The sequence below is a fragment of the Neomonachus schauinslandi genome, chromosome 1 (genome assembly GCF_002201575.2).
Source record: "Neomonachus schauinslandi chromosome 1, ASM220157v2, whole genome shotgun sequence".
Taxonomy (NCBI): Eukaryota; Metazoa; Chordata; class Mammalia; order Carnivora; family Phocidae; genus Neomonachus; species Neomonachus schauinslandi.
Genome location: NC_058403.1, coordinates 202,389,502 through 202,411,123, shown reverse-complemented (window position 1 = coordinate 202,411,123; position 21,622 = coordinate 202,389,502). Strand labels below are relative to the sequence as shown.

At 50.9% G+C, this 21,622-nt stretch overlaps 1 protein-coding gene across 1 annotated transcript; it reads right to left on the bottom strand.

Moving 5' to 3' along the window:
* Positions 1-230: 230 nt before the first annotated feature.
* On the bottom strand, positions 231-20,463 carry HAUS8 (HAUS augmin like complex subunit 8). The gene is made up of 11 exons (XM_021683151.1): positions 20,215-20,463; positions 17,485-17,549; positions 14,751-14,806; positions 9,306-9,387; positions 6,744-6,836; positions 6,543-6,637; positions 5,872-5,937; positions 5,608-5,766; positions 4,201-4,342; positions 1,683-1,824; positions 231-650 (listed from the first exon to the last, which is right to left on the bottom strand). The coding sequence occupies exons 1-11, from the start codon at positions 20,241-20,243 to the stop codon at positions 452-454; spliced, it is 1,128 nt and encodes a 375-aa protein (XP_021538826.1). The 5' UTR covers positions 20,244-20,463; the 3' UTR covers positions 231-451.
* Between the last annotated feature and the right edge of the window lie 1,159 nt (positions 20,464-21,622).

The following is a 21,622-nucleotide window of genomic DNA, read 5'->3' as shown; positions in this document are numbered from 1 at the left end:
CTGCAGCAACAGCACTGGGACTCTGGACTGGGTGGAGAGCTTCCACCGGAGGGCCAACTCTGAATTTGCTGAAGGAAAGTAAAGGGATAAGCACCTCATGACTGAAGGACATGAAATCCCCGTGCAAGTGAAACACTCACAATGTCTCCGAGGTCCCAAAGCTTAGGAGCAGCTCTTCAGAAGAACTTAAAACAACACGAGCCTTCTCCTGGCCCCTGACGTAGCAACCAAGGCTCAAATGCAAAAGTTTTATTCTTTAAATATCAAGTGATACGCTCATACAAAAACAGCTACATTGCCAAACTAGTGTCTAAAGTGCTTGAGTTCCCACAGCATCACACGTGCCATGGCACACGTATGCCCTGAGCCAGGGGGAGGGGGTGGGCTTTCCTCCCGGCGGTTTGCAGGGAGGTCCCCACTTGTGCAGGGGGGACACGGCCTGCGTGTAGACTCACACCGCGTGTGGCTCACCAGCGCCCAACAGGAGCGGCGTCCCAACCTCTCCCGGAGCTTCCCCACAGGCACCTTCTTGATTGAAGTACCACCGGCTGGGGGCCTCCAGGCCCTGGGCTTCTTCCCAGACCTCCTGGTTGATTAAGGCCGCCTCTTTACTTGCCTCGGCGGAGAGTTCCAGCACCTGGGCGAAGCTCCTGCAGAAACGATAGGATACATGAAGCCTTTTCGCCCTCTGTGCCCAGGAGCCAGAGAGAACCAGGGGGGCTTTGGCCTTTGCGGCTGCGATGTGGGGAAGGGGGCTGCTTCCCGTGTGCTCTTGGGAAAGCGCGGAAAACTAAGAACGGAACAAATCTGAGCAGAACTCAGAGAGGCCTGCAAGAACAGGACCGGGCAGGTGCAAAAGAAGACTCGTTTATTCACCAAATATTTAGGGAACAACCACACCGCGTCAGGAACCATGCCATGAATGGAGGGGTGGCCCTCACGCAGTGTAAACGGCGGTGGGGAAACACACACTGAAGGAGCGTGTCTGGCCAGCCGAACGTGGGACCCTTGTAATCTGGAACCTCTGATGCGTGCTGAGCTCATCTGAGGGTGCACACAGAAAGAAACGTAATAGTAGGGGGCAGCTCTTTTTTACGAGTAATTTTCAAATGCTTTAGACATTTCAGGAAGCACATTCAGCATTAGGAAGGAGAGAGAAATGAGATTCTTTTAGGGAAGATGAGGAGGAAAGCCCCACGGTCAAAAAAAAAAACAAAAAAAACCCCCAGGGGAAAGCTTCAGCACTGAGAAAGGTGTCGAGGGGGCTTGCTGGGGGAGCGGCCTGGGGGCTGCTTCCTTAGAGCACACGTTCGTGAAACCCATCAACTAAACTGTTAGGATCCATGCCTTTTCTGTATGTATTTATACTTCCAGTAGCAAGTTCCAAGAAGAGCACCCCAAGCGCTTACCCCAGGAGATGCTTCAAGCACGAGCAGACCCATCCAAGGGCACCAGAAGTGCTCTGACTCTGGGAAGTACAGGACGGGTGACGCTAGAGCCCCCTTTCTATCGTGGCTGCTTGAGAACACACACGGGGGTTTGGGCTGAGTTCAAGGTGCTTTGCCTAGTCCCCTCTCCCTGCCGCAGCGGACCCCTGCACCCCCAGCCTCTGAAAACACCAGAGCTGCCCCCTCTCTGGAGCACGACCCGCTGCTCCCAACTTCAAATCTTTTCTGCAATACCTTCGGAGCTCCAGATCCTTTTTTTGGGTCGTTTCCTTAAGTTCGCTCAGCAGGTCCAGAGCTTTCAAGTTTTCTTCTAAACTGCTGATCCCCAGTTCTTCCAGCAGATGGCATGTGGTCATCAACTCCCGCTGCAAATCATCTGGAGGAAGAAAGGGACAGTCAGCCAAGGGTTTCACGGTGCCCCAAGCAAGGGATGCGCAAGTTGGGCGGCTGACCGGATTTTTCTTGTTCCCTGGAATGCTCGCGTGTTATGCTGGAATCGTGAAGAGCTCAAAGGCAGAGAGGGTCGTGGAGGACAACCTCCATGTGCTGGTCCGGCCTCTGTGGCCCTGTGCCGGAGACCACGGGGGCCTGAGATTGTAGATCAGGCGTGTGCACCAGCCGGGCAGTCGCTGGAACAGACCCGGAAGGCCACTTCGACGTCCTCAACAGAAACCAACACAAAAGGCCAAGGAAGTCTGTCCTGCGAGCAACTTAACAAAAAGCCCGTTGTTCCCACTCCACACTCCTGGCATCTCTGCACCCCTCAGCCCTGAGGGCATGGCCTGCATCTAAGGAAACCGGCAGCTCTCCACTTCCAGCACATGCCACACCTGTACACACGATGTGTCACAACCGGACACTGTAACATTTTGAGAACATTATAAGGGTTCTTCCACAAACACCCATCCTCTTCTACTCCTCGTTCTGGTCTCCACTGCCTCCTCCCAAAAAGACATGTTCAGGACCTAATCTCAAGTACCTGCAAACGTGACCTTACTGGACGTGGAGTCTTTGTCGACATCACTGGGTTACAGTGAGGTCTGTGACCTGGCATCCTTCTGAGAAGAGGGCAATTCGGAAGCAGCAGCGCTCAAGGGCAAGGCCGTGGGAAGACACAGGCAGACTGGAGCGACGCCACCACCAGCCAAGGAATGCCAAGAACGGGGAGAAACACCGGGAGCCAGGAGAGAGGCTTCCCTCAGAGCCTCCAGAAAGGTTCACCGCTGTGGACACCCTGATTTTGGACTGCTGGACCCCTGAACTGAAGGGAATAAGCTTCTGGTGTTTTGAGCTACCCAGTCTGTCCATTAATTTTTTTTTTTTTAAAGATTTTATTTATTTATTTGAGAGAGAGAGAATGAGAGAGAGCACATGATAGAGGGGAGGGTCAGAGGGAGCAGACCCCCCGCCGAGCAGGGAGCCCGATGCGGGACTCGATCCCGGGACTCCAGGATCATGACCTGAGCCGAAGGCAGTCGCTTAACCAACTGAGCCACCCAGGCGCCCTGTCCATTAATTCTAGAAGCTGTGGGATGTTCCTCCGTTCCCCGATCCCAACTCCTAGTCACCACCTACAGCACTTGTCAGGGACGGAGTCCGAGTCGCAGGTGTGCAGCTGATTGCTGTCATTATAAAACCGGACACCTGCATGCAGATAATCGCTCCACAAGGCTCATTCTTCAAGACTCCATGTGATTCCCTTACTTATCCGTACTGGGAAAAGGTGGATCAGGAATCATCTCTGAGATTACCAATACAACAACAGCCTTTGTGATCCTGAACTGCCTTTGTGGAAAGTTCTGGAGGGACTGTCCACCTGATTTTAGGAGGTGATGCTTTACTACATCAGCCTCAAACTAGACGTATGTAGATGGCTCATGAGGGCCCTGCCTGGAAATAACCAGACACTAAGGCGACTGAAAACTTGCTTTGGGAAGATACTTCCTCTAAAGAGAATTTTAAGATCAAGCATGCTTGCTGATTTCTTCCCGTGAAGAATTAGGTGGGAACCATATGCAAGAGAGGGATCCCATGGGGCGCCTGGGTGGCTCAGTTGGTTAAGCGACTGCCTTCGGCTCAGGTCATGATCCTGGAGTCCCGGGACCGAGTCCTGCATCGGGCTCCCTGCTCAGCGGGGAGTCTGCTTCTCCCTCTGACCCTCTCCCCTCTCATACTCTCTCTCTCTAGCTCATTCTTTCTCTCAAATAAATAAATAAAATCTTAAAAAAAAAAATTTAAAAAAAAAAAAAAAAAGAGAGGGATCCCATGGCTCTGTGTAGAGGGCAGGATGGGGTTGAGGCGCCTGGCTGGCTTGGTCGCTGGAGGGTGTGACTCTTGATCTTGAGTTTGCGACTTTGAGCCTCACGATGGGTATAGAGATTACTTAAAAATAAAATCTTAAAAAGAAAAGAAGAAAAAAGAAAGCTGGATGGGGTGAAGATCAGCATCTCTGAAGAGACCCCCTTTGGGGGAATGCAGCTGCTCCACAGAAGTGTCTTTCAGCAGGGCTGGAAATTACTGGGCCGGTCCACAGACCTGGCTTAAAATCCCAGCATGGTCCTTACTCAGAGCGCGACCCCGGACAAACCGCAGCCTTGCCAGCCTCCCCTGTCCTCTGCCATTTGATGAGGGATGCACCATCCACCTCAGAGGAGGCTGTGATGTGACACGAATGGATAAAGGTGGCTGGCACACAAGAAGCACCAACCCACACTGGATCTGCCCCTTGCCCAGCAGCCGCCCCGTTTCCTACCTAAGAAACTCTGCCCGTCCCCGTCCAGGTGGATCGATTTCACAGGAAGCTCGTGCCTCGTGGTGTCCAGGGCCGTGGCAAATGTCTTGTACCGCTCCTTAAAGCGTTCGGCCACAGCCTCATAGGGGCTGAGCATTTCGATCTGCAGGCAGGAGTGAAAGAGGCCTATGAGACAAGACCCAGTCACACACTCGGGAAGTTCACAGTACCTGTGAGGTGAAGATACAGTGCTGTGCTTTCAGGATTTCCTAAGGAATCCTCCAGGAGGCTTCCGTGGGTATGGGGGGGCTCTCCCCTCACTCCCAGCTGCCCTCCAATAGCCCAGCCGATAGGAAGGTGGCCCAGGCCTCTTCACTAGGAACATGGCTTCCAGAATATTCCAGGGCCAGGCCCTCAAGTGGGATCACACTGGACCCAAGAAAGCTGGGCCCTCCTGCTTCAGAGCACTGAGCCGAAAGGCCTGCCCCTCGTAAGAACCACCTTCCCCCTTGTACATGCTGTTAGGGTCCTCATGCGGGCCTGTGAGAACGTATTTGTTCGCCTGTCTTTTCTTTTCCTTCCACTCTAAGTTCCATGAGGACAGAGGCCAGCTCTTAGCCCAGGGCCTGGCTGCAGGGCATTCTCTTTCTCTCTCACACAGACACACATAGACACACATACACTGGGTATTAGGGGTTGAATCGTGTCCCCCCAAATTCCTCTGTGGATGTCCCAACCCCAGCACCTCAGAATATGACCTGACTTGGAGACAGGGTCTTTACAGAAGTAACCGAGTTAAGGTGAAGTCGTTCAAGTGAGCCAGGTCTGGAGACAGACAAGCACACAGAGAGAATGCCAAGTGAAGGGACGCAGGGAGGAGATGGCCCGCTACAGGCCGAGGACACAGCTTTCTCTCTTGGCCCTGGTAAGGCACCAGATGCTCTAACCTCTTGGTCTCAGATGTCCTGCCTCCAGAACCGTGAGAGAATCCCGGGCCGTCATTTAAGCCGCCCGGCCCCGGGGTACTAGTTACGGCAGCCCTAGTACTCTTGCACACTCAGAGGACCAGCCCCATCTCCGGACGGGCCCTCTCCAGGTGCCAGGGGTTGGCTCTTGCCCCAACGCTGACCACGCGGCGCCAAGACGGCATCCCCCATCAGCACCCTGGCCCCGTGGGGAGGCGCGGCTCACGTCTTTGCCTCACTGGGCACAAGCCTCAGGGGCCTGAAGAATATGCACATGCGTGCATGGAAGGGGCAGGTCCCTCTGGCTGCTTAGTACTTGACATTACAGCCTCGTCCTCTTACAGACTGTCACATACCAACACCCAGGGGGCAGGGACACCTCCCGTCAGCACTCCCTGCGAGTGCCCTACCGCGCTCGCCCCCTCCCGAGACATGTGGCGCGGAGACTGCAGTCACCGCTGACCTGAGCGTCAAGGACGTCTGCTAGCTCCCGCTTCCTCTGAGTGAGGAGACGTTTGCGCTTCAGCTCATGGGCCTTCTTCTGCAGCTTCTCCTTCTCTTTACACATTATTAGTAAGTTCCTCTCTGCCTTTTCTTCGAATGGAGCGAGACCGTTCTCCATCTGTCAAGTGCACAACAGGAGCTCAGATGAGCGGGCACTCCAGCCCTGCGGCTGACAAAGGCTGCCCCCCACCCACGTCACGTGCCAGCAAGGTCCTGTCTTCACCTTTACGGTCAGCAGAGTCAGGAGCAACGTTTGGGATTCCATCATTTCCATCGCCTCCGACAGGTCCTTGAGGAGGAGAGAAAGACATTTTTGGTTGCCAGTGAATTGGTATAAGCCTAGCTCTCTCCCCCCGAGGGGCAGAAACCAACCCTTTACGAACTTTACTTAATTTAGTAGTTTGATGATTCTCTCCTGTGTATCAACCCGCTGTTTCTATTTTCTCCTTTAGTCTTTTTGGGCGCCCTGTGAGAAGGAAGGGGATGGTCCGGCCCCGTCCGTGGCTGGCTGGTCCAGGGTCAGCTGGGGGGTACCCATCCAATCAGTGCCACACTGGAGCCAGGATGCGGGCCTCCGACCCCAGCGAGACCCCAGCCCAGCCGTCCTGCCCCGGGACCCAGGGCCTGGCCTGGTGCTTTCCCTAGCACAGCATCAGCAAACGAGGCACTGTTGTTCACATGATCTCGCCTTAGAAATGACTCCCGTACATGTACTTGGGGCAACTTAAACTCTACGTATATTCTGAGGACGTGTGTGGTCTTGGGTTTGTCCTAAAACGCGTGGCTGGCTTGTTCCATCTTAGAGCCCCGAGCCTCGCATGGCATGTGCACAGGGCAGAAGCTAATATCAGACGTCTCTAATTCCGCAGCTTCCCTTTCATTTCGGACACTTACCGGGCTCTTTCTCTGTGAAGAAGAAAATGACGATGACTCAGTCTTCTTCGACATCGTTTTTTCTAATTGCGGAGTCTTTCTAACCATACTTTTGTCTAAGGTCAAGAAGAGCATTTTGAGGGTGAGAACTCAGAGCACGCTTCGGCAGCCCGCTGGGGCAAAGCAGGGGGCAGTGAGGGGGGGCCAAGGTGAGTGATTTACCGTTGATGGCTGAGAGGTCCAGGTCCGGCGGGGCGGTGCCATGCCCTTCCAGCAACGTGGACTGCAGGTCACCCTTCCCGATTCCACTGCCGTCTGTGGACCCAGTGAGAATCCCCAGAGGTCAGCACAGTCTGCAAGGCACTGCACGCCTACACCGGGAAGCAGGCAACTCTGTGGAACACTACCACTTGCTTCCAAAAAGTCAGCGTCTTGGGAGGTGAGCGGGACAGAAGGCTGAAGCACCTCTGCAAATGCCCAGCCAGCAAGGTGAATATATTTCAGGGTAGAAGTAGACAAGTGACGCAGGCTCTCTAACCCAGAGCTGCAAATATGCCTTGCTGCTTAATAAAAAACGCTATGTTCTGGATAGAAGTCTGATACACACCATGTACCTGTTCTTCCCTCAGCTTTTCCCTTCTTTTTCCAGCAGCTTCTGGACTGTTCATCTTCCCTGGCAGTTCCCTTCATCTTTACCCTCTATTTAACCATGTGAAGTTATGCCTGACGCCACCTGAAATGGGCAGTGGGGTACAGCAGGCTTCAACCAAGCCAGGGCTCCAGCGCGCCGCAAAACGAACAGATGGCATGCAAAACACTCTCTGTCGTGTTAGCAAAGAAACAGCAAGTGATTTAATGAATGCCCATGCAGTTGAGAAAATGAGTATGTGGAAATAAATAGAGCGACACCACGGTAATGTGTACGGTATGGTACCCTTCGTCCAAATTTTTGAAAAATTCTAGATAAACAGGAGTCTGTTGACCTCCTGGGTAAGAGGATGGAAACCTGAGGTGGAAGACAGGACTTTTTTTTAACTGCTATCGCTTTTGCACGGGTTCGATGTTCCGTCATGCGTATGTACTGTGTTTCCATCGAGAAAAGTAATTTCCTACTGAGCTATACGATGGAACTCAATCAAGCAGTCTCTGGCGGTCCGTCTCAATTCGGGTGGTTCCGTTTAAACTATGGTTTCTCAGCCCTGACGCTCCTGACATTCAGAGCTGCTTCGCTCTCTGGGCCGGGGCTCTGCTGGCTGTGGCAGGCTGCTGAGGAGCATCCCCGGCCTCCACCCATCAGACGCAAGTAGCGTACCTCCCCCATCGCTCACACCAACCAAACGTGTCCAGACGTTTCTAAGTCTGACTCGCCCGTGGGTGAAAACCCTGATTTTAAGATGTGGCTGACCCACTTCTGACCCCTCTGGGCCGAACACCAGCTTTCCCGGCTTGACGCGTGGCCCCCAACCCAACTGCATGAGGAAAGACTACAAAGTCAGCCCCAGCTCCATGAGCCGCTTCTCAGTCACGCCTAGGTCAAGGAGCAGCACAGATGCTGAGCAAACATCTAAACCACGATCAACAACTTTCCAATCCCCCGACTAACAGTCTCTGATTGGAGCCCCTACTGAGAATATAAAGTCAATTAACATATATTTCACATGTTACATATACTATAAACTGTACTCTTACAACAAAGTAAGCTAAAAAAGAAAAAAGGAAACGTTATCATAAGAGAAGATACATTTACAGTACCGTACTGTAAAAAACCCACATATTAATAGATCCATGCAGTTCAGACCCATGTTGTTCAAGGGTCCACTGTACTTAATTTTTCCTATGAGACTCACAGTTGTTGCCATTTTGAACAAGGAGGTGTGGGACAAGAAACAGTTTTGCTTTTTGTGAACTGCTTTCATGCAAAAGAGCTACCCAGTGTTGCTGGAGAAGTGGGCATGTGAGGAGCTGGATGGAGTGCTACTCTGAGGAGGGGCCTTCCCAGATTTCTAGAATGAGCACACTGACTACAACTGAACACCAAATACACAGTAATGATCGAAGTGGCAGCTCATGAGTGAGTGTCCACCCTCCTTGTCTACATTTTCTGTTTTTTGTTGCTGTTTTTCGTTTTACAACAAACACGTATGTCTACAATCAGAAAAACTCCCAAGTTTTACATATCACTTTGGTGACAGCTTCTAGAACGATTAAGGGGAAACCATTACGAGGAAGATCTAACCCAAGGTGGTGAGAGGCAGGAAGATGAGGCCTCACACGCTGAGTCCTGCTCTCAAGAGTTCCACCCAGGAAATGGGACACACGATCAAGGAAGCGCCATGATGGCCGCTCAGGAAGTAACCTGCCCTCTTGCCCTGCCATTCCCCTTAAGCTCCCCACATGCCTCAGATCTGTCCTTACACGGACATTCTTTAACTAGCTCCTTCTTCTGACACTTCCTAGAAAGAAAGAGGGAGTTTCACCTTAGCATACTTGAAAACAAAATTCACCACCATGTTCATCACTTGCTGAGCTTCAGAGCTGTTTCACAACCTCCCTCCATCTTTTTTTTTTTTTAAAGATTTTTATTTATTTATTTGACAGAGAGAGAGACAGCGAGAGAGGGAACACAAGCAAGGGGAGTGTGAGAGGGAGAAGCAGGCTTCCTGCAGAGCGAGGAGCCTGATGCGGGGCTCGATCCCAGGACCCTGGGATCATGACCTGAGCCGAAGGCAGACGCTTAACGACTGAGCCACCCAGGCGCCCCAACCTCCCTCTATCTTTACACACCTTTGCTCTTCTGGAGCAGCTGGAGTTTCCTTCCCCCTTCCGGCATCTTCCCACTGGTCTTTAATGCATCTGCTGCAGAAGCCTGTTAGGAGAACACATGACGTTCAGGATTCAGGGGACAAGACACCTCCCCTTCATGAGAAGGGGCCCCTTCATGGCCTGTGCAGTTTGCATTGGCTATTACTTTGAGGCCAGGGATAGACTTAAAGTTCTGACATTTAATTACATATATATAGAACAAATTAATCAAAAAAGATACCCTCACATGCATAGAACATAGGGAACCACCAAAATGTTTGCCAGTGATTATCTCTGACATGGCAGATTACAACTGATTTTCTGTATACTTTATAGTACTTGCAGGGAACATATTACTTTGGTCATGAAGAAAAACAAAGTTTTTGTACAAGTATCAATCTTTAAAACTTATTTAAAAAAACAAGCAATGCATGGAGCTAGCAAGCCATTATAATAATAGTAACATATAAGCAGAAAGAAAACTCCATAAAGAGCAAAAATATTTTATTATGTAGACAACACTCCTATTCAACCTCCTACTGGGGCTCTCAGAATAAGAACTAAAAGGTAAACAGGTTGAAAAGGAAGAAATAAAACTCTCTTCTTACATGATTTACAAAGAAAATCCCAAATGCTACTAAAACTAGTAAGTAAGGGGCGCCTGGGTGGTTCAGTCAGTTAAGCATTCCATTCTTGATTTCAGCTCAGGTCATGATCTCAGGGTCCTGAGATCAAGCCCTGCTTGGAGCTCGGTGCTCAGCAGAGTCCACTTGAGATTCTCGCTCTCCCTTTCCCTCTGCCCCTCCCCTTCACTTGTGTGCATGCATGCATGCACTCCCCAAATAAATAAATAAATAAATAAATAAAATCTTTAAAAACCAAACAAACTAGTGAGCTTAGCAAGATTGGAGGATACAGGGTCAATATAAAAAGATCACATTTCTAGCAATGAACAACTCTGGAAAGTGAAATTCAAAGATAGTACCATGTGAAAGCTCTCAGCAAGGAAAAAACAAAACTATGTATGGTATTAGGTGTTAACTAGACTCACTGTGGTGATCATTTTGCAACATATACAAATCCTGAAACACTAAGTTATATGTCTGAAACTAATATACTGTTGTATGTTGATCATACCTCAATTAAAAAATGTCTTCATCAATAAAAAAGAAAAAAAAAAGACAGTATCATGTATAATAGCATTAAAAAACAGCAAATACTTAAGTATAAACCTAAGAAAATATAAGGAAGGTCTATATGCTGGAAACTACAAAACGCTGATGACAAAAATCCAACATGACCAACTAAATGGATATGTGTACCATGTTCATAGATTGAAAGGCCTGGTGTTTTCAGGATGTTATTCTCCCTAAACCGATGCAAAAATTCTATACATTCAAAATCCCAGTAGAAATTTTGGTAGAAAATGGCAAGCTAAATCTAAAACATATAGAAAATTAAAGGAACGGGTCATGATCTCAGGATCATGAGATCAAGCCCCGCGTCAATCTCCGCACTGAGCGTGGAACCTGCTTAAGATTCTCTCTCCTGGGGCACCTGGGTGGCTCAGTTGTTAAGCATCTGCCTTCGGCTCAGGTCATGATCCCAGGGTCCTGGGATCGAGCCCCGCGTCGGGCTCCCTGCTCAGCAGGAAGCCTGCTTCTCCCTTTCCCACTCCCCCTGCTTGTGTTCCTGCTCTCGTTCTCTCTCTCTCTGTCAAATAAATAAATAAAATCTTTAAAAAAAAAAAAAAGATTCTCTCTCCTCCGGGGCACCTGGTGGCTCAGTTGGTTAAGCGTCTGCCTTCACCTTGGGTCACGATCCTGGGGTCCTGGGATGGAGTCTAGAGTTGCCGGGCTCCCTGCACAGGGGGGAGTCTGTTTCTCCCTCTCCCTCTGCTCCTCTCCCCCTTCCTGCTCATACTCTCTCATGCTCTCTCTCTCTCAAATAACAAAATCTTAAAAAAAAAAAATTCTCTCTCCTCCTTCTCCCTCTGCCCCTCCTGGCTCGCACATGCACGCACTTCCTCTCATTCTAAGGAAAAAAAAAAAAGAAAGAAAGAAAAACAAAAGAACTATGACAGCCAGTTTTGGAAAAGGATGGAGTGGGAGAATTTATACTACCTGATTTCAAGACTATAAAGCTACAGTAATCCTGGCAGCGTGTGAGGGGCCTAAGGACAGACACATAGAACAATGGAAAAAATGGAGTCCAGAAGTGATGCATACAAAAAAGGTCAATTGCTTTTCAATGGAGGTGATGAGATAATATGACGGGGAAAGGAAAGTCATTTCAACAATGGTGCTGGCAGAAGAGGACATCCATACACTTAAAAATGAACTTCAATTCCATCATCACGCCAGATACAAAAATTAATTCAAAATGGATCACAGACCTAAATGTAAAATCTAAAACTATGAAAGAACGGGAAAAACCATAGAAGAAAACATGGGAGAAAATCTCTGTGATCTTGGGTTAGTCAAAGATCTCTTAGATAAGACACCAAGAGCACAATCCATAAAAGCAGAAATCCATAAGTTGAGCACTTCTGCTCCTCCCAAGACACTTAAAAGAAGTGTCCCCACCGGGAGAAAATATTTGAAAATCACCATAAACGGCTGGTATCCAGGATATATAAAAAGCTCTCAAAACTCAACAGTGAGGAAACCAATAACCCAATTAAAAAATGGCAAAAGAGGGGCGCCTGGGTGACTCAATCGTTAAGCGTCTGCCTTCGGCTCAGGTCGTGATCTCAGGGTCCTGGGATCAAGCCCCGCGTCGGGCTTCCTGCTCAGCGGGAAGCCTGCTTCTCCCTCTCCCACTCCCCCTGCTTGTACTCCCTCTCTGTCTCTCTCTCTGTCAAATAAATAAAATCTTAAAAAAAAAAAAAAAAGGGCAAAAGATTTGAAAGAACACATCACCAAAGATACAGGACTGGCCAATAAGCACATGAAAAGGTACTCAAGATCACTAGTTGTTATGGAAATGTAAATTAAAACCACAACAAGCTACCACTTCTCATCCACTAGAATGGCTTCAATCTTTTTTTTTTTTTTAAGATTTTTATTTAGTTATTTGACAGAGAAAGACAGCGAGAGTGCATACAAGCAGGGGGAGTGGGAGAGGGAGAAGCAGACCAGGACCCTGGGATCATGACCTGAGCCGAAGGCAGACACCTAACGACTGAGCCACCCAGCTCTCCTCTGTGGCTGGTGGGAATGTCAAGAGCTGCAGCCACTCTGGGTAATAGCTGCACAGTTTCCTACAAGTCAGTCAAAACTACACTCACTTACCCTACAGTTCCTGTCCTGGGAGAAACGAGAGCATGTCTACACAGAATCCCACACGAGAATGTTTAAGGTGGCTTTGATCACCATTGCCAAAACCGAGAATCAGACCAAATGTCCTTCACTGGCAAATGGCTAAGCACGCTATGGCCCACTCACACTGTGGAATATTCCTGAGCCACTAGAAAGAACCAGCACTAACTGTGACAGGCAACCACAGGGTGGGACCTCCTTTCCTTTATGTGAAAGAAGTCAGATGCAAGAGGCTGTGTGACACCTTTTTAATGACCTTCTGGTTAGGACAGAAATCAGATAACTGCTGAGATGGAGTGGGGCCAGCTTCAGTGGAGAACCAAGGGATCTTGGGGGTGACTATTCCCTATCTTGACTGTGGTGGGTCTGTGACAGGATGAGTTTGTCAAAACTCGCAGAACTGAATGCTAAAGAGCGACACTTTATGTAAATCCTACCTTAAGAGATGAAAAAAAAAAAAACCGGACAAGCTCGTAGGGATTGAAAATGCTAGAGCATGCAGACACACGGGTGCTCGTAAACAAGTTTACAAGGCAACACTAAAATTAGGAGGCATGGACTGTGATCTTTTGTTGAAAATCACTTCAACAAAGTAAATCACGTGAATTTAAAGAAAAAACAGAAACAAAAAAAACCAAAGTAAAACACGGACTCTGGGTGATGTGTCAATGTAGCTTCCTCAAATGTCCAAGTGCACCTGTCTGGTTGGAGATGTTGATAGTGGAGAAAGCTGTGTGTGTGGCGGGGGGGCAGGGGTTATATGGGAAATCTCTCTACCTTCCACTCAATTTTGCTGTGAACCTAAAACTTCCCTAAAAAAAAAAGTCCAGGGGCACCTGGGTGGCTCAGTCAGTTAAGCACCCGACTAGTGACTTAGGCTCAGGTCATGATATCAGGGTCGTGAGATGGAGCCCTGCGTCCGGTGTGGAGCCTGCTTAAGATTCTCTCTCTCCCTCTACCTCACCTGCCGCCCCCTCAAGTGCGCTCTCTCACACTCTCTCTAAAAAACAAAAATAATTTAAAAACTTAAAAAATTAATTCCATTGAAAACAACCAATCACTCCCAAGAAGTGATACCAGTTTGTGAAAAGGTGTCCTTTTTCAAGTTGGATCTTAAGTCACATTACTATTTTTTAAAGTTTATTTATTTATTTGTTTGCTTATTAAGTAATCTCTACACCCAACATGGGGCTCAAACTCACGACCCCAAGATCAAGAGCAGCCTGCTCTTCTGACTTAGCTAGCCAAGTGCCCCTTAAGTCCCCTTATTAAGAACCTGCCATTCCACCCTACCAGAGTAAAAGGTAGGGAGCAGAAATTAATAGTTCACTGTATTTTACCATAAACCAAATTTAGAAAATGGAAAGAATAACACAACCTCCCCACATTCTCAGTATGCACACAATCAAACAAGATACGTAACTGGGTCACCTACTGAGTGTTTCCGTTAAATGCCACACAATGCATGTGCTTGTGTCGTTCCGTGCTTCATCCCATCATTTTCTTTTTTTTTGAAGTTTATTTCCTACTTTCTAGTCACAGCTTTTTTTTTTTTTTTTTAAGATTTTTATTTATTTATCTGTCAGAGAGAGAGTGAACATGAACACAAGCAGGGGGAGCAGCAGAGGGAGAAGCAGGCTCCTCACTGAGCAGGGAGCCCAAGGCGGGGCTCGATCCCAGGACCCTGAGATCATGACCCGAGCCGAAGGCAGACGCTTAACCAACTGAGCCACCCAGGTGTCCCCATCCCAACATTTTCAACGGCTGCATGATTTCCGTGGTGTGGCTACAGATAGTTCACTAAACTCTGCCTCTAACACTGGGTGATTCAGACCCATTATTTTTTCCCCATAGTCCTTCTTTAAAACCCTGTGTTTTTTAAATGCCAGCCAGTGCCAGGGACTGTGTGCTGGGCACCCGACAGAACTGCTTCAGGACAGAATCCAGAAAGGAATTACTGGGTTGAAAGGAACAATCTCAGGTTTCAATAGAGATCATGTCTTTGCAAAAAGGATTCGGGACCGTGCTGTGCCCGGCCCGTGGGACTTGGGTCAAAATTCCAAGTCTGACGGAACTCCATTCAGAACATTCAAATCAATGTTGTTACCTTTTTGGTGGTTTTCTTCTCGTACTGCAAGTATCGGGACTCAACCACTCTTCCACCTGTGGGGGACACACTGTTGGTTTATAACAAGACTACAATAGTGGAGTGTGAAGACCCCCCCATCAAGAGCACTATGTGCCCTCCCTGATAAACAGCAGGAACAGGGGAGCTGCTCCCCCTTGCTCCTCTCAGATCCCATGCTTCAGCATCCTCGAGCATGTATGGGACACCTACTGTATGAGAGATCATGTGGGATATCTACGGTTTATAAGTCCCTAGGCTAGGGACAGAGCCCCAGAGAGTCACAGGAACGTTAAGGGAATATGCTCAAAGCAGAAAGTGGATTCAGGGGCAGGGCAGGGACAGGATAAAAGACCTTCCACAGGAAGGCGCCTATTTGCCGCCTCCTCCTCCTCCCTTCCCAACTCACTCCCTACGGTCAGGACCCCAACAACCCCTTCCTTCACCTGAGTCTGTGTATGACCCACTCATGATATGAGCCTTTCATGCCTCTTTACCTCCTTACCTAGCTCAGGACTCTCGGGAGACATGCTGAACACCAAGATCATATACCTTGGTGACAGCCCAGCCCCAGGTCCCCCCCATTCCATGCCTGCCTCGCAGGAAGGGGGTTTCTCACAATGGCCCCAGTGATCACCCACAGTCCTCTGCTCTGTTCCCCAACCCCCCTCCCAGACCCTCCCTTGTACGTTCTCCTCCCACTTCCCCTACACTGGGTCCCCTCCAGTTAGCTAGTGACCAGTTACTACTTCACCATGAAGACAGAAGCAGCCCCAGGAGAACCTCCCATCTCAGCAGCTAGCAGCCTCCCAAGTTCAAGGCCATATCCTGGCCCCACCATGTGGAGGGAACTCTGTGCTTTGGGGTAGAGCCCAGCCCTCACCCTGTTGCCACTGCCCTGGCAACATCCCCCCCAGTTCCTCTCTTCAACGATCTTCCTGTTATTTTCCCCCCCACCCATACCTTCTCCCCCTACTTCTCCACTCCCCTTTACAATGGTGGCTCGTCTTCCTCTACTCTCCCCGAACCCCACTCCTGTCCAGTCTGGCTCTCACAATCACCACCGCACCAAAGAAACTCCTTTCTGCAAGACCGCCGAGATCTCCCTGCTCCAAAGCCCATAGACTCATTCTCATCCACATCCTGAACACAGCACTTGCTGGAACCCTCCTCCCTGGAACATCCTGTGTCCTTCAGGCTGGCCGCCCCGCTGGTGGCTGAGAATGGGCTCCCTTGCAGGTCCATGAGCTGGTGAAGCCTGAGCACCTCCAGGCACCTCACAGGTCTCACATCCCCGAGGGGCCTCCCTCTCCCCTCACGGCCCCCACTCCTTCCGTTCCAGGCACCATGAGGGCCAGGACTTTTGTCTGTTTTGCTTGCAACTACGGTCCACCACCCAGCAGGGAGTAGGTGCTCAGCCATGCATCCAGTGCACGATTCTACACTTTTTCTAGGTACCTCTAGAGCTTAGGGCTTTCCCTTTTTAATGAAGAGACCCAGGAAGAGGACATGGTTAATGTCACACAGCTTGACAATTTGGTTAAGTGACACGGTGATTTCAACTGGATCTTCATGCCAGAATTTCATCTTTCACTGGGGCTGGGGGTGCGGCCACAATCCTGAGTGGAAAGGAGGTGCACCCATAGTTAATGGGGAGCATGGAGCTGGACAAGAGCTAGTGGTTGCCCTGAGTGAGCCCCAGGCAAGGAAGAGCCATGCCTGCAGGGTGAGTGGGCTCAGACAGTCAGGCAGGAGGCACTTAAGGGTCAAGGCCAAGACCAGGTGGTGCCCAGGGGAGAAAATCAAGACACACCAAGGGTCTGTCACTGGATGTCCAGTGAGGGATCAGGGCAAAGAACACCCCCATTTCCAAGCACAGGAAACGATCCTGCTTTCAACCTAATAGCATCAACAAAGGGTTTTGCTCCTCTGGAAGGATCCCGAGGCCTGGGGTTCCCTGCACAGTTGAAAAGCAGTTTCAAGTTTCCAGAAACCGGGACATACATATTTGTTTTGAACGGTACTGGATTTTCCAGAGATGCAATGTTACGATGAAGGATATAATTTGTGTTCAAGAACTAGACCACTTGTAAACATAATAGAGGCTATAAACAAGATCATCAAGCAATGCTGTAATGGATGAACCTCCAGTCACTTGGAACCAGAATTCTGCCCTGAGTTCTCAGAGACACGCACTGGCACGCAGTGTTATTAAAAATAATTCTTTTTATCAGAGGCTTAAGCTCCAAGGAGGGAGATCCTTGAGTCCACTGCCCAAAGCGGCATTGCCAAGAGTCAAGGGAGGCTGTGAACAGTGACTCCAGACCCACAGGGAGACACCAGATGCATGGGCACCCCTGAGGTGCTTCCAGAGGAGAAACTGAGACTCCAGTGTTTGCTAATGAATTCAGCTCCAGCTCTCCTCACCCACACTTCCTAGTGGTGAGTCCTGGGCACAGCCCATGACCCCCGCTGCTGGAAGGGCCCACTGCTGCCCTGGATGACCCCCCCCCCCCCCGGATGCCCCCCCCCCCAACTCCTGCCACACCCCTGGCTGCAGGGCGTGGTGATGAGACTCAGGTGACGAGACTCGGAATCCCCAAAGGTGTGACTAGAAGGAAATAAAGCCCTAGCTCCCCTGCTCTGGCCTGGTTTTTTTCTTCCCCAAAAGCACTTACTGAAACTGGATCGTAAGCTAGATTCCAACTTTACTCACCTTGCGTTCTTCTTCCTTTCATCTTGGTGCCACCAGGAGTGCCGGGACCCCCCGTGGAAGGTTTCCTAGAAGAGGGAGATAGGGGTCTTGTTGACATGGTTATGTAGTTGGCTAAGCTCAGGGAAGGCAGCGAGGAGACTGGGGACGACTCAGTCCCAGCATCCCCCAACCTCTCCCCATACAAGCTGATGTCTGCGAGGCAGGGCCACCTTGACTGGAACAGAGACACAGAGCCCCTGCCTGGCTGAAATTGAGAAGGGTCCAAGAGTGAGAAGAGCAAGCAGGTTTGCCAAGCCCCAAAGATCTCAACTTAAGTCAGGGGTTCATTAATTCATCAGGCATTTCTGTACCTACTGTACGCTCCTGGTGATACCTGGTGCACAAGAGATGGAGCTCCTTCCCTGAGAAGAGCTTCCCCTCACATTGCCTGACAGTGTTTTCCTGTCAGGCAATGTGAAGAGTACCCCAGACTGGTAAAGAGGTGAGGGGAGGTGAGAGACAAAGCCCTGTTTGCTCAGGTACATGGGGAAGGACATTCAGGGACAGGGAGGAACAAGGCCAAGGGCACAAGGGCAGAGGAGAATGATGTCCAAATAGGAACTGATCAGCCCTTTGGCTTCGCTGGCAGAGTTCTGACTTCCCAGCTTAAGGGCTCAGTCTACCTAATGGCAATCTTTCTCTGTAAAGGACCAGACAACAAATATTTTTAGCTTTGTGGGCTGTATGTTCCTGCCAAGAAATAACAAACCCTGAGTGTTATTCAGCCCTAAAAAGAAGCGAAGTACTGATACATGCTAAAATGGATGAATCTGAAAAATATTATCCTGGGATGGGGTGCCTGGGTGGCTCAGTCGTTTAAGCATCTGACTCTTGATTTCGGCCTGGGTCATGATCTCAGTGTCCTGAGATGGAGCCCTGAGGCAGAGTCTGCTTGAGATTCTCTCCCTCTGCCCCTTTCCCTGCTCGCTCACTCTCACTCTCTCTCTCGAATAAGTAAATCTTAAAAAAAAAAAACTTAAAAAAAATATTATCCTGGGGGCATTTGGCTGGCTCCATCCATGGGACATGCGACTCTTGATCTTGGGGTCAGGAGTCTGAGCCCCACATTGCGGGTAGAGTTTACTTAAAAAAAAAAAATAAATAAAATCTCTTTAAAAAATTGTCCTGCGTCAAAGAAAACAGACACATAAGGACACATACTGTACGATGAAATGTCCAGAACAGGCAAAGAAAGACAGAAAGCAGATTGTGATTGTCAGGAGCAGAGGGGTGGATGAAGAATGGGGAGTGACTGAAAATGGATACAAAGTTTCCTTCTGGGTGGATGAAAATGTTCCAGAACCAAAGAGAGCTGGTGGTTGTACAGCGAGAATGTCTTAAGGCCATTAGATCGCTCACTTTAAAATGCTGTTATGTGTTTCACCCCTATTTAAGGAAAGAAAGAATGAAGTTCGATGTAATAGGAGAGAGGGAACCTTGAGGCAGGACAGTTCGGGATGCCTCCCAGGTGTGCAGCCTGGGCAAGGGAGATGCTACCAACAGAGACCAGCAACTCAAGAGGAGCAGACTGAGGGGCAGGGCCGGGGCCTGGGCACTGTAACCCCGGCTGACATCAGGACACAAGCTCCACTGGTCACAAAGCAGTGGTCCCCTTGCTCAGCTCACTGCAGCCACCTCCTGTGCAGCAGGCTCTGAGGACCCCAAGTGAGACCCAGCGGGTGCTGGGCCACAATGGGGAGAGGCAACCAACCAAATAATGCTCACTCGGTGCCAGCAGCTCTGCTCCTTCACAGAACCCTCCCAACCCTACAAATACCTCCCCGCTGGCCTGCTTTATCCTTGTTTTCCGACGAGGACCTGAGTGTTTGAACAGCTCATCCCTAGCAAGTCTCAGAGCTGGCAAGGTACAGAGCATGGATTCCCTATGGGGTCTGATCCAGGGCTCTGGAGTCCAACCAGATGGGGGTGGTGGGTTCAGTACACCTGTGCCAGCCTCAGGTACCTCCCGCGAAACCTCAGGAGAGGGTAATGGCAATCTCACTGCGTAATTGATCCTGGAGAAAACACAAGTGATTTCAGCTGGTCTATTAAACTTCAATTTGTACTGGCCCAATAAAACATCGGCCGAGTGAACAAATAAAACAAACCCAGGCCAGGAATCATGCCTGGCACCGGATAAGTGGTCCAAGTCCGTCTCTCTTGTTCCTTCTGTGTGACCCTGGACAAATGACCTTCTCTCCCTGAGCCTCTATCATCTCTTCTGTAAAGGGGAAGCATAGAAAAGAAGGGTTGGGAGCATTAAAGGAGATACTTTAGTGGCCCAGCGCTTGCCCACTATAAAATGATAACTGTAGTCGCGACAGATCACATTCAAGAGCCACGCACTGTTCTAAGAGCTTTTAAGTTTCACCCGAGGCCTACAAGGTTTAGCGGCGGCGTCATTTGCCCCATTTCTCAGCGGAGGAAAGCGAAAGCACAGAGAGGTTAAGCCACTAGCCAGGAATCGCCCCGCAGCCGCGCAACTGACTGGGGACTCGTAGTCTAGTTCCGCGCCCAGGCTGCCGAGCATGCGCAGAAGCCGCCTCCCGCCTCCCAGAGCCTGTGCACCCTCGGAGGTCCTGAAGGGGTCAAATCCCCAGTCCCCAACTCTGCTGCCCCACTTCTCCCAGCTCTCGGCCATGGTCTACTCGCCGGCCCCACAAAATCCAGACCCGTGGCGCTTCAACTCACCCAGCTCCGCGTCCCGAGAAATCCGCCATTTCCCGCCTTTAGCTCAAAGGCCGGCTCTTCAAGTCCGGGTCCCCGCCCCTTCGCTCCGGGCCGGGCCATATTGCGCCGCCATGGGAGGGGTGGCCGCTGGCCTCGGGGAGCGTGCCTGCGGGTGGAGCGCGCGACCCCTGCGCGCGCGACTCTCTGTCTTCCCCTCACACTTGGTTTCATCCACCAGCGGCAGGAGGCGGTGTGGAGCCCGTTGGGAGTGGGCGGGTCTTCGCGGCGCTCCGCCCCGCTGCGCGCTGGCGTCACGCCCTGGCCCCGCCCCTCCGGAACCCGGAAGCGGGAGCGCGCGGGGGAGCGGCGGGCGCGGCGGGGCGGAGCGGCCCGACCAGTGGTGGGCGGTCGGGCGGGCGGCCGGGCGGGGACCCGGCCCGGGACCGGCGGCGCGCGGCGGCCGAGGCCCAGGTGAGTGGCGGCGGCCGCGGGTTGGGGGCTTGCTCTCAAAGCTCGCATTGGCGGGTTGTCTTGTAGGCTACGAAGCTGAGGGTTAATGTTGGGAGGCGCTAAGGCTGGGGTCGAGGGAGCGGGAACGAGCTTGGGGGTCGTGAAGGGGTTGCCGGAGACGAGAGTGGGAGTGGGACGGTTAAGGAGAAAGTTGATGGGATGGGCCTGGTAAGGGAGTTTGCGGATGCAGAGTGAGCAGGTCTTGTGGCTTTGAGCGGCTTTTCTGAAGAGGACGTGGCTTTAGTGGTAGTTGGGGGTCGCAGGAAACGGGCTGGGAGGGGGAAAGGCAAGGAGGCGGGGTTGAGAGGCCCAGGCGGGGGACGTGGGGCAAGGCCGGTGGGGGGACAGCCGGGGTGCGATTGGGGGGAGAGTTACAGGACGGCCTGGGGGCATCTGCCCTCGATTGAAGGGGTAGAGGAATGGCTCCTGGGGGAGAGAAGCGCCTGAGATTCTGTGGGTGTTCAGATTCTGGAGGTCCGAACCCACTGGTGTGGTGGCCGGCGGAATGGGGAAGGGGGCTCTGGGGGATGGGAGAGGGGGAGAAAACTCATGGCGAGAACCGAGAGCCAGTTCAGGGGTTTGCTGAGGGGGAGAGGAAAGGACAAGGGTACAGACGTTGGAGTGCAACCCATGGGATTTTGGGGCCCCCTTCCTCTCGATTCATCTGTTTCCTGACTTCACCCCCAACCGCTGGGTAACCCCCGGCGAGTCCCAGTGCCCTCTGGGCTGGTATTATGGTATTCCAGACTTGAAAACCACGCCACTCTCCTCCTAAGACAGGGCTGGCTGGAGCCGGGGGTCCCAGGGAGCAAGGAAGGAGCCTCCAGACCTCACTGGGGCCTGGAACTGGGTTTGAGAGGGGAGGGAGTGGGTGTGCATACACCCGCGTGTGCTAGGCTGTCACCACCTCCTCGGAGTT